Source organism: Aspergillus undulatus (assembly GCF_047715775.1).
Source record: "Aspergillus undulatus strain CBS 261.88 unplaced genomic scaffold BDV17scaffold_25, whole genome shotgun sequence".
Lineage (NCBI taxonomy): Eukaryota > Fungi > Ascomycota > Eurotiomycetes > Eurotiales > Aspergillaceae > Aspergillus > Aspergillus undulatus.
The window spans coordinates 110573-126093 of record NW_027396629.1 but is presented as its reverse complement, the minus strand read 5'-3'; the positions used below and the strand labels follow the sequence as shown (position 1 = coordinate 126093).

Here is a 15521-nt window from a genome sequence, read left to right as displayed (position 1 = left end):
GGGTTTCAAGTTCACGACGAGGGAACAAAGGAGAGGAAGGCGTCGAGAGCGAGCGGGCGACAGGTTTTATACTGGCAATTCGCTTCCAAGTCGGCTGACCACGCATATGAATGACCAGCACATCAGCGTACTTGCGTGGAGCACTGGAGCGTTGCTGGAGCTGAGTTAGCCACCTCTTATCTGCGACAGCAGCTGAATCCAGCGATGGTCGACTTGTCCACCTATGCAGTATGCACTATGCACCACCACCAAACCCATCGATAGCAATGCGTTGGCTAGCGGGTCTTGCGTCCATTCGTTTCGCGGAGGCTACGTGCATGGCCACTTGGTCGTCGACTGCCCAACAGTTGTTCGCCGGGCGCTACGCCGGGGGCCATGTAGGTACATGAATGAGGGAATGCGACGAGCAGCCATGATAGGTCTGTGATTCAGGATGATGGCGTGAAGAGTGACGGGCTGTAGTCTAGACTGTTCCCCTCCGACCTGTCAATCATGTAAACGTGCGATCTGCTCCAATCAATGCGAAGGTTCTGAGTAGGGATCGCTTTAAATGTCTTAGTCGGTACCGACTACTATTCACCACTGGGTAATAAAATTGAACAATCAACGGTCGCGATGATCACTCACGTCGGATGGTTGAGCCAAGGCGTCCGTCAGTGGGAAGTGGGAGTACTGATAATTCTTGCAAAAATATACAACTGCGCAACTGTCACGTGGGGAGCCTTCCACCACCACACACCTCTTCACCATCTTGATTCCAACGTTCCGCATCATGGTTGACGGTAACCATCTTAGTTATAACGCAAGAGGATGGCCGCTGAACGCTCACAAATACCTCAACAGAACGGGCTAGCAGATATCGCTGATGTCGACCTTTGATGGAATCGTCCAAGGTACTAGGCTTCAAGCACCTTCCTTACAACCTGAGACACTGACAGGTCAAACTCGCAGAATTCCCTTTCATTACAAGTGCGTCTAAACGTCACCTGTGCAGCTGAAATAGAAAGCGTTTGATTGACGTTGGATATGCGTCTCTAGTTGATTACTTCCGCAAAAACCCAGACCGGCCACCTCCTTTGGCATGCTTTCTCAGCCATGCTCACAGCGACCACTTTCAGGGACTCGAGTCCTTCAGGTCTCCTTTCATTTACTGCTCGGCAGCCACTAGAGAGGTATGCTATAAACTGGGTATCTGAAATGGCCCTCTAATTCTATTGCTAGCTGCTTTTACGAATTGAGAAATATCCTCATCGGATGAATTTCAACAATGGCATCCTCGAGTCTCGGAGATTGCATTACAAAAATTTGGCGAAGCTTTTGGTATGAATTTCTCTATGACACACCGCTGAACATTTACTGACCTTCAGCAGAAGCCGATCCCGCTGAACACTCCAACAGAGATTGACCTAACCCCGAGACTGTCTATCAGAGTTACCCTTCTTGATGCGAACCACTGCACTGGCGCTGTCATGTTTCTCATCGAAGGCGATGGAAAGGCTATCTTATATACAGGTGATATACGTGGTATGTGCTCTCAATTCAGCCTTGATGTCCGCTTCTGACGAGCAGTAGCGGAGTCGTGGTGGGTTGATGGCCTCATCCGGCACCCTGTGCTTATCCCATATACTATGGGAACCAAACTATTAGACAAGATTTATCTCGATACCACCTTTGCTCGCTCATCGCACACCTTCCGCACGTTTCCATCAAAAGCCGAGGGCATAGCAGAGCTTTTGCGCAAACTCGAGCCATACCCCGAGAACACTACGTTCTATTTCCGAGCTTGGACATTTGGCTATGAAGAAGTCTGGGTGGCACTCGCAGCTGCTCTGAAGTCGAAGGTAACTACAACTCCATATCTACCTGCCCCAAGCTTACATGTCTAGATTCACGTGGATCGATATCAGATCGGCCTGTACAGATCTGTCTTGTCCTCCGCTAGGGAAGGGAGCGGTGCAAGCGAAACACCTTCCCTCTGCGGATTCGACCTCGGGAATAGGATCGTACCTGGATGCCTTAGTGAGGACGAGCAATCTCGCATCCACAGCTGTGAACCAGGCGTTCATTGCTCTGCCGCGTCTTCCAAGAACACCGTCTATATTACCCCAATTGTTAGCCGGACAGACAGGGGCTCCGAGGTTCCCGAAATTGGAGCTGGCGGCGGACTCGGTGATCTATATCAGGTACACGAACTAGAACTACCTGACCAGTCATCGTTGTCTCGACTGGAGCAGCTTTGCAGCGAGAAGATACAAGACCCCGAAGCCCTCTCTAAGGCGAAGGAAGCCATCTTGAAGGCGTTCAAGTCCAGAAGCAAGGTTTTGTCACTAGACAGCTACGGAATTAAAGACACCCACGAGATGCCCCTGGATGAGCTGGTCAATATCCTCAGCCGCGGTCGCCTGGGTGAGGATTCCGCACTATCGGAAACCACGAAACCCTCGACTGAAATACTAAATGGCTGGGGAAAGCCTCTTCCTAGAACAATTGTATGCTCTTTGCCCCATCTTGACTTACCATCAACTAAAAATACCATAGCGATTCCCATACTCTCGCCATTCTTCTTACGCCGAGTTATGCGAGTTGGTCGCTGCGTTTAAACCCAGAGATATACATCCTTGTATCGTTGACTCTGAAAATTGGGATGAAGGGTTCTCTATGCAAAGGCTATTCGGCCATCTTTGCTCCGACAACAAGTTCATCCATGATCAATACATGCGTGACATAACCGGAATTACAAACGGCGAACCTCCCAGAAAGAGAACACGACGGGGCCCTGACTCTTCAACCCAATCGACGCAGCAGTCAACCGCTCCAACTGATGACGACAGTCAGAGTTCTATTCGGTTAGCTGCAGAGAAGCATCGTCGTTCCGTCTTAGAGTCTCGCAGCCGCCCCATCGCATCAGAACCGCGTTCGTCCAGACCATCCATACTCTCATCTTCTCCATTACCACCATCCGCAACGGCCGCAACAACTGTCCAACAGCCGCTAGATACATTTGAAGATGCCACAGACGCAGCGAACCCAGACTCTCTCGAAATCCCGCCCCTTAGCCCCAGAGCCGCAAAAGCAAGGCGAAATACCATTCGCCAAGCATGGCATCTTCTTCAAGACGCTCAAAAATCCGAGCCTAACAAATTCCACCTCGGATCTCTTCCTGACTCGTGGCCAACAAATGAGAGTTCTCAGTTGAGTTTATCTGCCTCGCAAAGTCATGCACAAGGTTTAGGAGAGATCATCGAGCAATCTTCGCAGGTGACGGCCATCCATGAGCCTAATCCGGGCGCTCGTGGTGTCGATTCAGAAGATCAAAAAGAAGACATCGTCATTGAAGTCGACAGCGACGTCGATCCCAATCCTGATATCGAGACAAACGCGCCACACCGGCAAAACCCACACCACCACTCCAGCCAGCAAAGCTACACGAATACAGTCTCCACATCCGCATTCGCTTCCCAAAGTCGAAGACAAAGCCAGATCTCCAAATACGACGAGCACGAGCACGAGCATAGAGCCCTGGACGAGGAAGACTATCTCAGCGAACACGAACATGAGGACCCGATGCAAATGCAGCCACCTCCATCGCTGCTCAGGCGGAAGTCGTCCATCCGCAACCGCAGAGCGGCATATGCTGCAGCTAGGGAGGATAGCTTTGATGCGTGGGCGGCAATGGCGCTTACGTCGGCGGGCAATAATCATACAGAGGAGGAGGTTGAGTTGTAGATGCTGAGCTCAACTTACGTTCACGATCAATCTATTTGTGCATTTGGTTGCATCAAGATGTATCATCTCATCATAATACTGTCATCCCTTACAAACATACAATCTAATCAAACATCATCCTATATCCTAATAAACAAAAAACGCCTGCGTCAACGGCAACCTATCCGCCGGCTCCGCCGCACAAAGCACCCCATCAGCCTCAACACGATAACTCTCCGGATCGACTTTCATCTTCGGCATCGTATCGTTGAACTTCATATCGCGCTTCCCGATATTGCGGCAGTTTTTGATCGGCTCGATCCGTTTCTTGAGGCCGTATTGCTGTACCGTGTTTGTGTCTAGGGAGGCTTGCGAGACGAATGTTACGCTTGTGCTGGGGAGGTAGGCCTAAATAGAGTTTTGTTAGCTGCGGTTGAAGTGGACAGGGGGGGAGGAGGGGTGAGGGTACGTACGCCAAATTGGGGGCGCATTATTATGGGTTGGATTGTGGGGATTGAGCCGTTGGGGTCGCCCTGGTAAAGTGACTGGTTAGTTTCGACAATGACCAGATTGGGTGATGAGATCATGAGGGGGGCAGTGCATACCATCATCGAAGCAACAATCATCCCACTCTTCAATATCTGAGTCGGCTTCGTACCGAAGTAGCTCGGAGACCAAATAACCAAGTCCGCGAGCTTGCCGACCTCAACACTCCCAATCAAATGAGACATACCCTGCGCAATGGCCGGGTTGATGGTATACTTACTGATATAGCGCTTAACGCGGAAGTTGTCTGCCCCCGTGCCTTCGTCTTCTGGAAGCACGCCGCGCTGTTCCTTGTTTTTATGTGCCGTGTTCCACGTCCGGAGGATGACCTCGCCGCAGCGGCCCATAGCCTGGGAATCAGAGGACATCATGCTGATAGCTCCGAGATCGTGCAGGACGTCTTCGGCGGCGATAGTTTCAGCTCGAATGCGGCTTTCTGCGAAGGCGACATCCTCGGGGATATTCTTTGATAAGTGGTGGCAGACCATGAGCATGTCGAGGTGTTCGTCGAGGGTGTTCATTGTGAAGGGGCGGGTGGGGTTTGTACTGCTGGGGAGTACGTTATTGTGTTCTACGACCGAGATGATGTCGGGGGCGTGGCCGCCGCCGGCGCCTTCGGTGTGATAGGTGTGGATTGTGCGGTTCTTGAAGGCTTGGATGGTTTGTTCGACGAAGCCGGATTCGTTGAGGGTGTCGGTGTGAATCATGCATTGAACGTCGTACTTGTCACAGATGTCGAGGCAGGTGTCGATTGCTGCTGGCGTGGAGCCCCAGTCTTCGTGAAGCTTTAGTCCGGCGGCCCCGGCGACGATCTGTTCCTCGATACTTATGCCGCCGCTATCATTTCCTTTACCTGTTATGCCGACATTGATGGGGATTGAGTCACATGCTTGAATCATTTGGCGCATATGCGTTGGTCCCGGTGTGCAGGTGGTTGCGTTTGTACCAGTTGATGGGCCAGTACCTCCTCCGAGAAATGTAGTAATTCCAGAGGCAAGCGCTTCCTGTGCTTGTTGGGGACAGATGAAGTGAATATGGGTGTCGAAGCCTCCCGCAGTAACGATCTTGTTCTCTCCTGCAATCACATCTGTCGAAGAGCCGATGACCATGCCTGGATGCACACCATCCATAACGTCCGGGTTTCCTGACTTGCCAATACCGACGATTATGCCGTCCTTAATACCAATATCAGCCTTGTAGATACCAGCCCAGTCGATAATAATAGCATTTGTAACAACTGTATCCAGACACTCTTTGTGAGACTTCCCGGATGCCTGGCCCATACCCTCTCGTATGCTCTTGCCGCCGCCAAAAGAGCATTCATCTCCGTAGTAAGTGTAATCCTTTTCAACCTTGACCCAGAGATTCGTTGTTCCCAAGCGAATCATATCTCCGGTTGTAGGGCCAAATAAACGAGCATATGCCCCCCGCTCGATCGTAAACGGAGTAACAAGAGCAGAGTCAGCAGCTGGTTCAGGAACATGGGCAAATCCCGCAGCCTGCAGACGCTGTATAATCTCATCCGCGCGACTCAAGTTAACCAACCCAGAGGCAAGGAAGTTGCCTCCCTTGATAACCTTATTCCCACCAATCTCAACCAGCGTAACAGTTTTGGTATCACCAGGCTCGAACCGAACAGACGTGCCAGCAGGAATATCAAGCCGAAACCCGTACGAGCGAATCCGGTCAAAATGCAGCTGAGGATTCGTCTCAATAAAGTGATAATGCGACCCAACCTGAATTGGCCGGTCACCCTTGCTCATCACCTTGAGTTTGATCCGCTTCCTGCCTTCGCTTAGTGTGATTCGCGCGTTCTTCACCGGGATAACAGCCCCTGGCACCTTTTCTGGCAGATACTCCTTCGGGTTAACATCTGGGAATGTATCTGCCGGTGGTATCGGGAGGAAGCTTCCGTACAGAGCCTTCTCGAGGTCTCCGTCGTCTGAACTGATCGGGTGGTGGACGGTAACGAGGTAGCTGCCCGTCGTGAAAGTGCCTTCGACTTGTAACTCAACTAACGTTGAGGGAACTGATGGTAGGACATGCCGGCGACCAAGCATGGTCTTGCCGATGGACATGAGATCGGCCACCGAGTAGTGTCCATCGCGAATCAACTGTTCAATTCTTAGAATGAAGTCTGTCTGTTGGGAACGCAGAAGTTCATACCTCGTGCAGGTTCGATGAGATCAACGCCTGGTCAGAGTATCAGCAGACATTCTAGAACACAAGTCTTTCGAGCATCTCATATAGTATCTCCAGTGGCACAACGTACCGCAGCCTCAGCATGATTAAGTCGCACGCCACGTGCAAGACGCCGCTGGGCCAAGAACCCCAACTGAGAGATCGCGAGCTTGTCGAGCTACGCATAAGAAACATGAGATTAGCAAAAGGGCGCCATTGAGCAGGAAAATATTGAAACAGAATCACCGATTATCCTACCTCCTTCGGGATGAGGTGCATTCTGCCGAACCGCCCTGCCTCCTGCAAGCGGTTCCTTGGTAGTACTATTTTCTTTTTTTCCTTCCTCAACCTGCGGATCACGACCGCCGAGAACGCGATCTGGAGAACCAATTGGCCAATCAGTGACAGTAAATGGCCGAGCCCAAAGTAGACGCAAATAGTGGAGACCCGGGGGGTGAAAGTGTCGTGGGAGGAATTGACCTTCCTCTGTCAAGAGCCCCTTTGCTTCAGAAAAGAAAGAAGAAAAGATGAGAATTGTGACTCTATCGGACTTCGGCGAAGTTTTAAACGAAGCTCTAGCTCGAGTGGGAGAAGGAGGCCGGGGAAGTTGGACCTTGGATGGTGGGGTTGCAGAGATAAGATAAGGATCCATTCGGCCTATGAAGCTTTGAAGATGTTCATCGCCTTGACAAACGTTATACAACCACGATGTTTACAAGGATTGCTATATTGTATGTCATCTCCGAATCCTTTGTACTCCAACATGCTGCAGTCGCCAGAAATTCAAACGGGAAACTCCAGAACTCAAAGCAAGACGGCAACAACAAGAAAGCCAAATCCAACTCCATACTATCAAACGACATATTCACAAGAGGCTCCCCTCCTCCATACTCTTTCGTTGTAAGAACCTGCTTACTCGTCGTCACCGCCAGCCTCGCTCTTACGCTTCTTCTTCGAACGCTTGTCACTGCTAGCGGTAGACTTCTCCGTGTCCTTCTTGGCCGAACCACGTCGCTTCTTCTCGGGTGACTCGTTGCGGCTCTTCTTGTCGGTAACGGGTGTAGAGGCCTCCTTGGAGGGCTTGCCCTGGCTGCGGCGTCGCTTGGGAGGAGGCGTGGGTTCCTTGACGGGCTCAGGCTCAGACTCTTCTTCCTCGTCCTCGTCCTCCTCTTCCTCCTCCCGGTCTTCTTCTTCCTCGTCCTCGTTAGATCCCTCGGCGGCCGCAACGTCTAGGTGCAACTGGTCGGCAGCCCTGTCGTTGTCGTCTTTGTCGTAGGGGAGACCGGACTTGTAAGCTTTGACCTTCTCCCTGTAGGTCGCGAGATTGTCCGCGTAGAGCTTCTTCCAGACCTGGGCAACGCATAAGTTACATATCTCACCGTAGAATATCAACAGTACTTGGAAAACATACCTCCTTTTGAGATTCCGGCATAGCACCCCAGCGGCGGGTGCCTTCAGCAGAGACTTCCATAGGCTTCGCACCCTCACCGAGCTCCTCTCTAATGTGATCCCGGTTGTGGTGCATGTACAGGAAGTACGGGGTCAAAGTGCGCTTGGGAGCATTGGGATCAGCACGGGCGCGCTTGCGCTTCTTCTTCTCGCCGGTCTCAGCATCGGACTTAGAGGCGAGTGCGCCACTGTCCTTGATCCCAGCGGCGAGGGTAGTGCTAATGGCCGCGACATCAGAAATTGCGTGCTCTTTGCCAAGCACCTGGTTGGCGTGGTTGATGTATGCGCGCGACAGCTCATAGGCAGCAGACTGCAGTTGCGCGATGCTCGCGAGAACCTGTTCGTGGGGTTAGCAAGTTCATGATGAACTGAAGCACAAGGTCACGCGAATCGCGAATGGAGAGCGACCAGGAGAGAATCAAAAGGCGCGGCGAATGTTTGTGTTTGGAGGGGCAGCTGGCGCGCAACTTGATGAAATGAGGTGGGTTGTCGCGCCAGACGAAGAGCACTACAACAAGACGCGAAATGTATTTGGGATTGTTGTTGATGCATGTGCGCGCTCTTCGAAAGACGATCGCGATCAAGGTGGGAAGTTGATCATAGAACTAGCAAACAGGAGTGGGAATGGTGCCGTCGACAGTTGGAGATGGCAACGGTAGTTGTTGTTTACTGAGACGCGCGACCTCGAGAACGAAGAAAGAGAAAGACAAACTTACAGAATCGCGAGTCTTGGAGAACTCCTCGACGTCGACGGTGACAGTCTTCGAGTCACCCTTAGTGGACTTAGGCATGTTGAAGGTTGTGCCGGTAGAAGGTGGCGGAAGTAAGAGTATGTACAAGATTGGAGGAACGGAGGGCGAGTGGTGAGTGGTGAGTGAGTGACGGGAAGGAAAGCAAGCCCAAAACAAAACCGAAGGGAGAGTGGTTTCGGCGGTCTCGGGGGTAAGAGAAGGGAGCAGATTTTTTTCACGGCGGGTTGGGCAGCACGCTAAAAGGGGGACACTGCACCCACTAAATACCTGGCGGAGCCCAGCCCCGAGCACTACCAGCACTCAGCAGCAATAATGAGCACCCAGGCTCCAGCAGCCCAGCACAGTCCAACAGTGCTCCGTTGACTGTGCTCCGTAGCAGTGGCAGCACCCGCTGCTGAGTGTGCTGAGTGCTGCCCGCCGCTGCGCACCCATGGACGGCTCCTTCAGCTGAGTTGGCACTTTGCCCTCCGTTTCACAGCGGCAGCCCAGGCGCTAACTTGGGCGCTGGTTCACGCTGCTTTGCGCCATCATTATGAACTCTAATTCCCTCCAGGAGTCGTAAGGTTCCAAGTAGATAACCCATGGATTCCCTTCTCCATTCGCGTAGCATAAATATCCATTCAGGTTCAAGAGCGTAAGTATCAGTCTGCCCACATCGTATGTCGCATTGAAACAATCGCAAGCTTCGACTCGAGCGCATAAGTAATGGCACAAGCAAAAAGTCCTAGGCTGTAAGCCTGCAGCCTTGGAGGAGTCCTGCTGCAGTGCACGGCGCAGCCCGCGGGAGCTTCAAATGTTCACCCGCGAGTGCGCGCGGATTCCTATTTCAGATCTCGGAAGCGATGCGCTGCGCTCGACGCAATCGTAGATATATCCTTTTGATGACATATAGGCTTAATCAAACTTATGTTTGCGACTCGGAAAATGCTGTTTCTCTACATTGGACCAGTTCTGGGCACCATAGAGGTGCCGAGTTTGGACGTCGACAAGCCATTGCCTAGCACAAACCAGTCTATGCACTATCGATCTTCGGCAGAGAGCGACTCCACGACATACTTGTTCTCCTTTCATCGGTGGGAAATGGATGCGCGTATTGATGTGTATCATTGCTATTTATGGGCTTTTAGAATGGAGTATATAGTAAGTCGGTGGTTGGACATGGACGGAGTGCTTGATTACGAGTCCTAACGCCGAGGGTCGCGGGATAAGCGGGGTTCTATGAGCCTCTGAAGGTAGGAGGAGTTTTTGTTCAAGAGCCAAGGATAGTTGTAGAAATACAGTATCTTCCGATCTATCATCTCATTAAGGCAGCTTGACTGGCGGTTATTTTAGCCGGTTGTATAGGCGAGGTACAAATGCCATCGCCAGAAACCAAATCTTGAACAACATTCGCGCGGCGCGTGCGCCGAAATTCGATAGCACTAGAGCGAACTGACTAGGGAATTCTCTTAGAACTTGTAGACCTGGTCCTTGTTGTAGCCAAGCTCCTTCAGGTAACCAGTGAGCTCACCCTGGTCCTTGGGGCTAACCTTGGCGCCAGAGATAGCCTTGTACAGACCGGGCGGGCCGCAGACGAAAAGCTTGATGTTCTCCTCCTTGGGCTCGGGAAGGACAGTCTTCAGAAGCTCCTTGGTGATGTAGCCATTGCCGCCGGTCCATCCGTCAGGAGGGTTGTCAAGGACGTAGAATGCCCGGAATCGCTGGGGGTAGGTGTTCTCCAACTCCTGGAACTCCTTCTTCAAGAGAATGTCCTCCTCTCCAACGTTACCGAAGACGAGAGTGACCTTGGTCTTGTCGTCAGGGTTCTTGAAGATCTCGCGGGCGAGCTGGTACATGGGAGTGACACCGGTACCACCAGCGATCAGGGCGATGTGCTTGTGCTTGTTAGCCTCCCAGGGGTATTTGGGGAGGGGTCCCTTGAATTCCAAGCGCTGGTCGACGTTCATGCTGTGCAGGTGTTCAGACATGGGGCCGTTGGGGTAGCGCTTAACGACAAGCTCGAGGTAACCGGGCTGGTCTATGACGAGGGTCAGGAGATCAGACATCATGAACGGTCGGGGGTACATTGAATGACATACCTTCATCGCTGGTGGGAGTGTAGGGGCGGATGACGGGCTTCTCACCACCGGGAGGGGTGTACTTGGTCAACAGAGCAGCTAAATGGTGATTGTAAGTAGCTGTTGTGATACCTGCGCGCGGAAAACTCACAGGCAATCTGGAGACCGGAGACAGCTTCCTTGTCCTCGAACTCGAAACGGAATCTCTTGGTGTTGTGGCTCAGGACCTCAATGTTAGCCAGCTTGAGGTCAACCCATCCCTGGTCCCCGCCTGTGAAAACCTTGGGGCGTTCCTTAGGAGCCTCTGCGGTGGCAGCACCGGACTGGTAGCGCCATAATCCGACTCCGAGACCTGCGAGACCGACACCGACGTAGACAGGGGCAAGCGACTTGCTCTTGGGCGCCTCGGTTGAGTACTTACGGGCGCTCTGACATAGCCGGTCAGCTAACGAAGCCGGGGAAATAATCAAGAGGAAATCGGCGATTTGTCGAAGGGACACCTTACCTGCCTCAAGGGCTGAGCACAGCGGAAAGCGTAACGAGAAAACATTATTGTATCAAAAGACGCAGGAACTGGAGGTCAATTGATGCGTATGAGGTGAGGTTGTGTCAGGACTCAGGAAGTTCGGCGTGCTAGCTGGAAGACCTTCGACTGCGGATCCGAAAACGCCGATGCCTTTTCGAGCGTGACGTAATACAGCGTCCCTGGGGCCTGGCATGCGATTATCAAGCAATCACCTAACTTTCTAAGATAATTGGCCTTCGTCAGAGCTAGAATACCTACTGCCACGAAGACTACTATTCCGTTGCATAGATCTCATGGGTGTTGTCGGTTATAAGTTTTAGAGGACTAGCCTTGGTGCTGCCATCCGGAAATGACCCGCCCACGGACGCAAAACTACTTGGAGACTTTTCTTTTGATGACGCGGGTTGTCTTAGGATTTGAGTCGGAGTACAGGCGAGGAACCTCATACCTACCGATCTATACTGAACTGTGTGGCATGCTTTTCATCGTGACGACTGAGTTGGCGCCTGTTATCTATGCAGCTGTACTCCGTACGCAGATTACTCACCACCGTGAGAGATATCGAGCTGTACTCGAGGCCTTAGAGCTGGAGGGCAAGCGGCCGTAAAGCGAGATTCGGCCGTCTGAATATCAGGAATTAAGCAAGAACGTTGCGCATGTCTGTTGACAACAAAAAAAAGAACCCCGTATTTTTGGACATAACTTGAAAGGTCGCTGCAGAGGACTAGAGACATAAAACCATCTTTCCCATCATTGGGCTGTAGATACACCGGAGTTTCCGCGTGACCTGTGTCCTTCATGCATGCTATGGCCATAACATAGTCATTCATCCGCACACTCCTTTCCCATAAACCCAAAACATCACATCTAAGCGAAGGTAGAAGGACGAGAGTAGGAGAAGACCTTCTTGTTGCCGCTGGCGGAACGGTGGGGCAGAGGGAACTTGAGGTTCTTGGAGAGGAGCTGCTTGATGTAGGGGCGGCGGATGGAGTCGGCGTTGTCGATCTCAACAACCTTGAGGATCTACAGATGATCGTTAGACTTGTCGCTCAAGTAGGATTCACGATTGGACATACGTGGATGGAGCCGAAACGGGCACGGTGGCGGGCAGCCATGTCCTGGTAGAGGGACTCAACGGCGTCGGTTCTGCTCATCTCACGGAACTCCTTGTACATGTTGTGGGTACCGGAGCGGGAGTCGTAACGGAGCCAGATACCGAAGTTCTTGACCTTGAGGGGACGCTTCTCGTTGATCTAGTACGGTTGTTAGTTCGTACATTCCCCGATTTTCGCAATTCACTTCGATATGATCATACCACGTTGAGGCTGACGATCTCACCGTTGGCCTTCTTGACCTTACGGAGCTGGGTCAGGAAGTACCAGAACCGCGACTTAGCGACGACGGGGTTGGGCGCAAAGATGCGCATGCGGTACAGCTTGGGCGTGGGGTTCGCCTCGGTGGGCAGATGACGCCCAATGACCTGGTACTCAGTGAGACGCCCTATAATATCCAGTCAGTCGTTTCCTCCAAAAGGTTGCTCATAATCCCATGTCCCAGTGAATCGATCGCGTAGGGCCTGTGGTTCCATCCATCACGGAAGATGCTGAGGCGGTCGACCAAAGGTGTGAAAAAAAGTCGCAAGACACGCGGTCGGATTGCTTTATTGAGAATCCATCTCTTCCCGCCACGTTCAGACTTCCAACTAATGTCCTCCTTGTCGACCCAGAATCCTGAATCCAATTATAGCGGGCGCAGTATTTCGTTGTAGATTGGTCGAGAAGTCGCTCAATGATCGTGGAATTTTAACGGTTCAACTCGATTCGACTGGGACACGGGCACGAGGAAAATGTGTAACTCACCCATCTGGAAAAATTGACAGTCAGCAATGCTTCTCAGCTAGATAACAGAAAGAGTGTTATATGGGGTGGCTCACTTTTATTGACGCTGTGTCTTGTTGTCGATAAATTTGCCGTTGTCTCGGTCGGAAGATGGAAGATTCCTGAAGTTGGTGGGGAGTCTAGGGCTGCCGTTCGGCTAAGCGAGCTAACTGGGCGGCGAAGGCCCTAAGGCAGACAGGCAACCACTACGTTGAGTCACGTGGATAGTGGGACGCGGACGCGAGTGCCGCTTTCGCATCCAGATCGCAAAGTGGGGAACAGAAGCAGGTGGGTTCACGACAGCTCCGTGAGGAGTACTTGGAGAACTAACGTCGCGAAGAACAAAATGAGGATTCTCTGAACCACCGATTTCTCGTCAGGCCGCGGTACAACATTCTGTCTAAATGGATTCGATTCTCGGAGAGCTCGAAGCTGGACACAGACTCGGCTCTGGTCCTCGTATAGCCGCTGCCCTCACCCCGACCGATACGCCGCAAGACCCTGAACGATTAAAGTCATTTTACAACTTTACCAACGCCGCTCAGATATCCGCGAGCCTTCGATATATTCTCTCTCATATCGGTGGAGGAAGGGTACCGAAGCAAGAACTCAACACCTGGGTAGATATCTTCTCGGCTTACTGGAAGGCAGTCGGCGAAATCGTCAAATTTGATGACGCTCCATCGCGCGCTAGCTGGGTCAAGGTCTATGACAATTGGAAAGATGTGGCCAACGTGCTGGTTAGGGCCTACACGAGCCCTGGCTTAGAAACTTGGACCATACCTTGTCTCTATGTAGTTGGAAAATATTTACGGGTTTTCGCTTCCAAGGCCGATGCGGAGACATCGGCGCAGGGATCAGTCGCATTTTCTGAGGATGATATGATCACCGACTTTGGAAAGAATGCCAAAACTGAAGAGGCCGCGCGAGTACTGAACCGCATGTTTACATTGTGCCTCAATGATAGGTGACAGCCAAGTGCTACCTTCCTACGTCGCTGATTGCTAACAATCGGTTTCAGAGCACCAAAAGAAGAATCACGAAAATGGGGTGTATACTACATGACAAACCTTCTCTTCAAGACCTACTTCAAGGTATGAAAAGTGAACACCGTCTTTCTCAACGGAGATGGCTTACAGAAATCAGATCAACGCCGTCGGACTTTCGAAGAACCTTCTACGTGCGCTCAACGCTCAATCACAAGATTTGCCGGACAAGGAGCTTTATCCCAGGTCGCATATAGTGACATTCAACTACTTCGTGGGTGTCATATTCTTCCTGGACGAGAACTATGCCGAGGCGGAAGAGCATCTTGCCTATGCTTGGAACTACTGCCAGAAGAGCGCAACCAAGAACAGAGAGTTCGTTGCACTATTTCTTCGGAAAGTTCACGCTGCTAACAACTAGAAAGGCTGATATTGACCTATCTCGTCCCCTGCCATCTCGTCAACACACATGCCCTACCGAGCAAAAAGCTCCTTCACGACTTTCCACGCCTCGAACAATTGTTTCGTCCACTATGCGAATGCATCCGGAAAGGCGATCTCCACGGTTTTGACGATGCCATGTCTGCTGGCGAAGAAGAATTCGTACGGAGACGCATCTATCTTCCTCTTGAAAGAGGGCGAGACATCGCCTTGCGCAATCTGTTCAGAAAAGTTTTCATAGCAGGAGGATTTGAGGAACCTAAAGACGGCCAAACCCCAATCCGACGAACGAGGATACCCGTTGCCGAGTTCGCAGCAGCGCTGCGTATAGGGACCCATGCAGATGCTAGAACCCGGGTTGATATTGATGAGGTTGAGTGCCTACTATCAAATCTCATCTACAAGGTGAGCCAACCGCTCACAATTCCTACTACCGGACATTTACTTATTAATCAATATGTAGGGTCTCATGAAGGGTTATATAGCCCGCGAGCGTGGCATGATCGTCCTAAGTAAGGGCGGTACCGCCTTCCCTGGAACAGGTGTATAGACCCCGGAATCCGACGGTCACTATCATTACTCCCCAGAGATAGCTGGACACATCGACTATCGGCATGATTGAGAGTCCATCGGATGGGTCACCGAAGCTCGAAGTCACGGCTTATGACTCCACCGGCGCGGTATGCAGTTACTTCGCGCCTCTTGCCTGGAAACAGGCGGATAAGGTATATCGGCTTCTCAGGTCGCATTGAAGCTCTCCCGACACGAAGAACCATGGTCTATCTATAATGTCATTTTTTACGTTCAGGAGGCTACCGATTTGAGCACCGGCTGTGCCTGCGTTTACCGATTGCATTATTAACAAATAGAAGACACAGCAAGCTCATAGCAAGCTCACTCAATGGATATTTTAAACATCCTACACGCGCTATTTACTGGGAGTCCAGCTATTCACTAGGAGTAGCGCTAGTAAAAAGAATCATAAGGGTAGGCGAAGAAAT

General features: G+C 51.6%; 6 protein-coding genes across 6 annotated transcripts; 2 read left to right on the top strand and 4 right to left on the bottom strand.

Moving 5' to 3' along the window:
• The first annotated feature begins 669 nt into the window (after positions 1-669).
• Positions 670-3826, top strand: BDV17DRAFT_92068 (putative DNA repair protein). Its single transcript, XM_073765348.1, has 8 exons — positions 670-893; positions 952-969; positions 1039-1172; positions 1222-1320; positions 1371-1524; positions 1573-1841; positions 1887-2489; positions 2539-3826. Exons 1-8 carry the CDS (start codon positions 866-868, stop codon positions 3724-3726), a joined length of 2493 nt encoding a protein of 830 aa, XP_073615388.1. The 5' UTR covers positions 670-865; the 3' UTR covers positions 3727-3826.
• On the bottom strand, positions 3790-7027 carry BDV17DRAFT_92085 (urease Ure). The gene is made up of 6 exons (XM_073765351.1): positions 6691-7027; positions 6524-6610; positions 6418-6444; positions 4311-6365; positions 4179-4238; positions 3790-4113 (listed from the first exon to the last, which is right to left on the bottom strand). Exons 1-6 carry the CDS (start codon positions 6709-6711, stop codon positions 3853-3855), a joined length of 2511 nt encoding a protein of 836 aa, XP_073615387.1. The 5' UTR covers positions 6712-7027; the 3' UTR covers positions 3790-3852.
• On the bottom strand, positions 7028-8782 carry BDV17DRAFT_92072 (uncharacterized protein). Its single transcript, XM_073765350.1, has 3 exons — positions 8598-8782; positions 7844-8218; positions 7028-7782 (listed from the first exon to the last, which is right to left on the bottom strand). Exons 1-3 carry the CDS (start codon positions 8670-8672, stop codon positions 7345-7347), a joined length of 888 nt encoding a protein of 295 aa, XP_073615386.1. The 5' UTR covers positions 8673-8782; the 3' UTR covers positions 7028-7344.
• A 1169-nt stretch (positions 8783-9951) lies between these two features.
• On the bottom strand, positions 9952-11421 carry BDV17DRAFT_92039 (cytochrome b5 reductase family protein). Its single transcript, XM_073765347.1, has 4 exons — positions 11196-11421; positions 10842-11118; positions 10712-10789; positions 9952-10650 (listed from the first exon to the last, which is right to left on the bottom strand). Exons 1-4 carry the CDS (start codon positions 11238-11240, stop codon positions 10082-10084), a joined length of 969 nt encoding a protein of 322 aa, XP_073615385.1. The 5' UTR covers positions 11241-11421; the 3' UTR covers positions 9952-10081.
• A 662-nt stretch (positions 11422-12083) lies between these two features.
• On the bottom strand, positions 12084-13079 carry BDV17DRAFT_281894 (60S ribosomal protein eL20; the record flags this gene model as incomplete). The annotated part of the gene is made up of 4 exons (XM_073760107.1): positions 12084-12239; positions 12293-12469; positions 12532-12716; positions 13076-13079. The coding sequence occupies 4 exons, from the start codon at positions 13077-13079 to the stop codon at positions 12084-12086; spliced, it is 522 nt and encodes a 173-aa protein (XP_073615384.1).
• Positions 13080-13330: 251 nt separating this feature from the next.
• csn12 lies at positions 13331-15498 on the top strand. Its single transcript, XM_073757939.1, has 5 exons — positions 13331-14060; positions 14115-14187; positions 14240-14454; positions 14505-14925; positions 14984-15498. Exons 1-5 carry the CDS (start codon positions 13498-13500, stop codon positions 15068-15070), a joined length of 1359 nt encoding a protein of 452 aa, XP_073615383.1. The 5' UTR covers positions 13331-13497; the 3' UTR covers positions 15071-15498.
• The last annotated feature ends 23 nt before the right edge of the window (positions 15499-15521 follow it).

Coding starts and splice junctions, on each gene's coding strand:
- BDV17DRAFT_92068 (XM_073765348.1), top strand. CDS start 866: ATGTCGACCTTTGATGGAATCGTCCAAG. Junction 1,321..1,370: donor AAAATTTGGCGAAGCTTTTG/GTATGAATTTCT, acceptor GACCTTCAGCAG/AAGCCGATCCCGCTGAACAC. Junction 1,842..1,886: donor CAGCTGCTCTGAAGTCGAAG/GTAACTACAACT, acceptor TTACATGTCTAG/ATTCACGTGGATCGATATCA.
- BDV17DRAFT_92085 (XM_073765351.1), bottom strand. CDS start 6,711: ATGCACCTCATCCCGAAGGAG. Junction 6,611..6,690: donor TGCACCTCATCCCGAAGGAG/GTAGGATAATCG, acceptor TCTTATGCGTAG/CTCGACAAGCTCGCGATCTC. Junction 4,239..4,310: donor TGATTGTTGCTTCGATGATG/GTATGCACTGCC, acceptor TCACTTTACCAG/GGCGACCCCAACGGCTCAAT.
- BDV17DRAFT_92072 (XM_073765350.1), bottom strand. CDS start 8,672: ATGCCTAAGTCCACTAAGGGTGACTCGAAGACTGTCACCGTCGACGTC. Junction 8,219..8,597: donor TCTCCAAGACTCGCGATTCT/GTAAGTTTGTCT, acceptor CCCCACGAACAG/GTTCTCGCGAGCATCGCGCA. Junction 7,783..7,843: donor TGCCGGAATCTCAAAAGGAG/GTATGTTTTCCA, acceptor TGCGTTGCCCAG/GTCTGGAAGAAGCTCTACGC.
- BDV17DRAFT_92039 (XM_073765347.1), bottom strand. CDS start 11,240: ATGTTTTCTCGTTACGCTTTCCGCTGTGCTCAGCCCTTGAGGCAG. Junction 11,119..11,195: donor GTGCTCAGCCCTTGAGGCAG/GTAAGGTGTCCC, acceptor CGGCTATGTCAG/AGCGCCCGTAAGTACTCAAC. Junction 10,790..10,841: donor CTCCGGTCTCCAGATTGCCT/GTGAGTTTTCCG, acceptor ATCACCATTTAG/CTGCTCTGTTGACCAAGTAC.
- csn12 (XM_073757939.1), top strand. CDS start 13,498: ATGGATTCGATTCTCGGAGAGCTCGAAGCTGGACACAGACTCGGCTCT. Junction 14,061..14,114: donor ACATTGTGCCTCAATGATAG/GTGACAGCCAAG, acceptor AATCGGTTTCAG/AGCACCAAAAGAAGAATCAC. Junction 14,188..14,239: donor TCTTCAAGACCTACTTCAAG/GTATGAAAAGTG, acceptor TACAGAAATCAG/ATCAACGCCGTCGGACTTTC.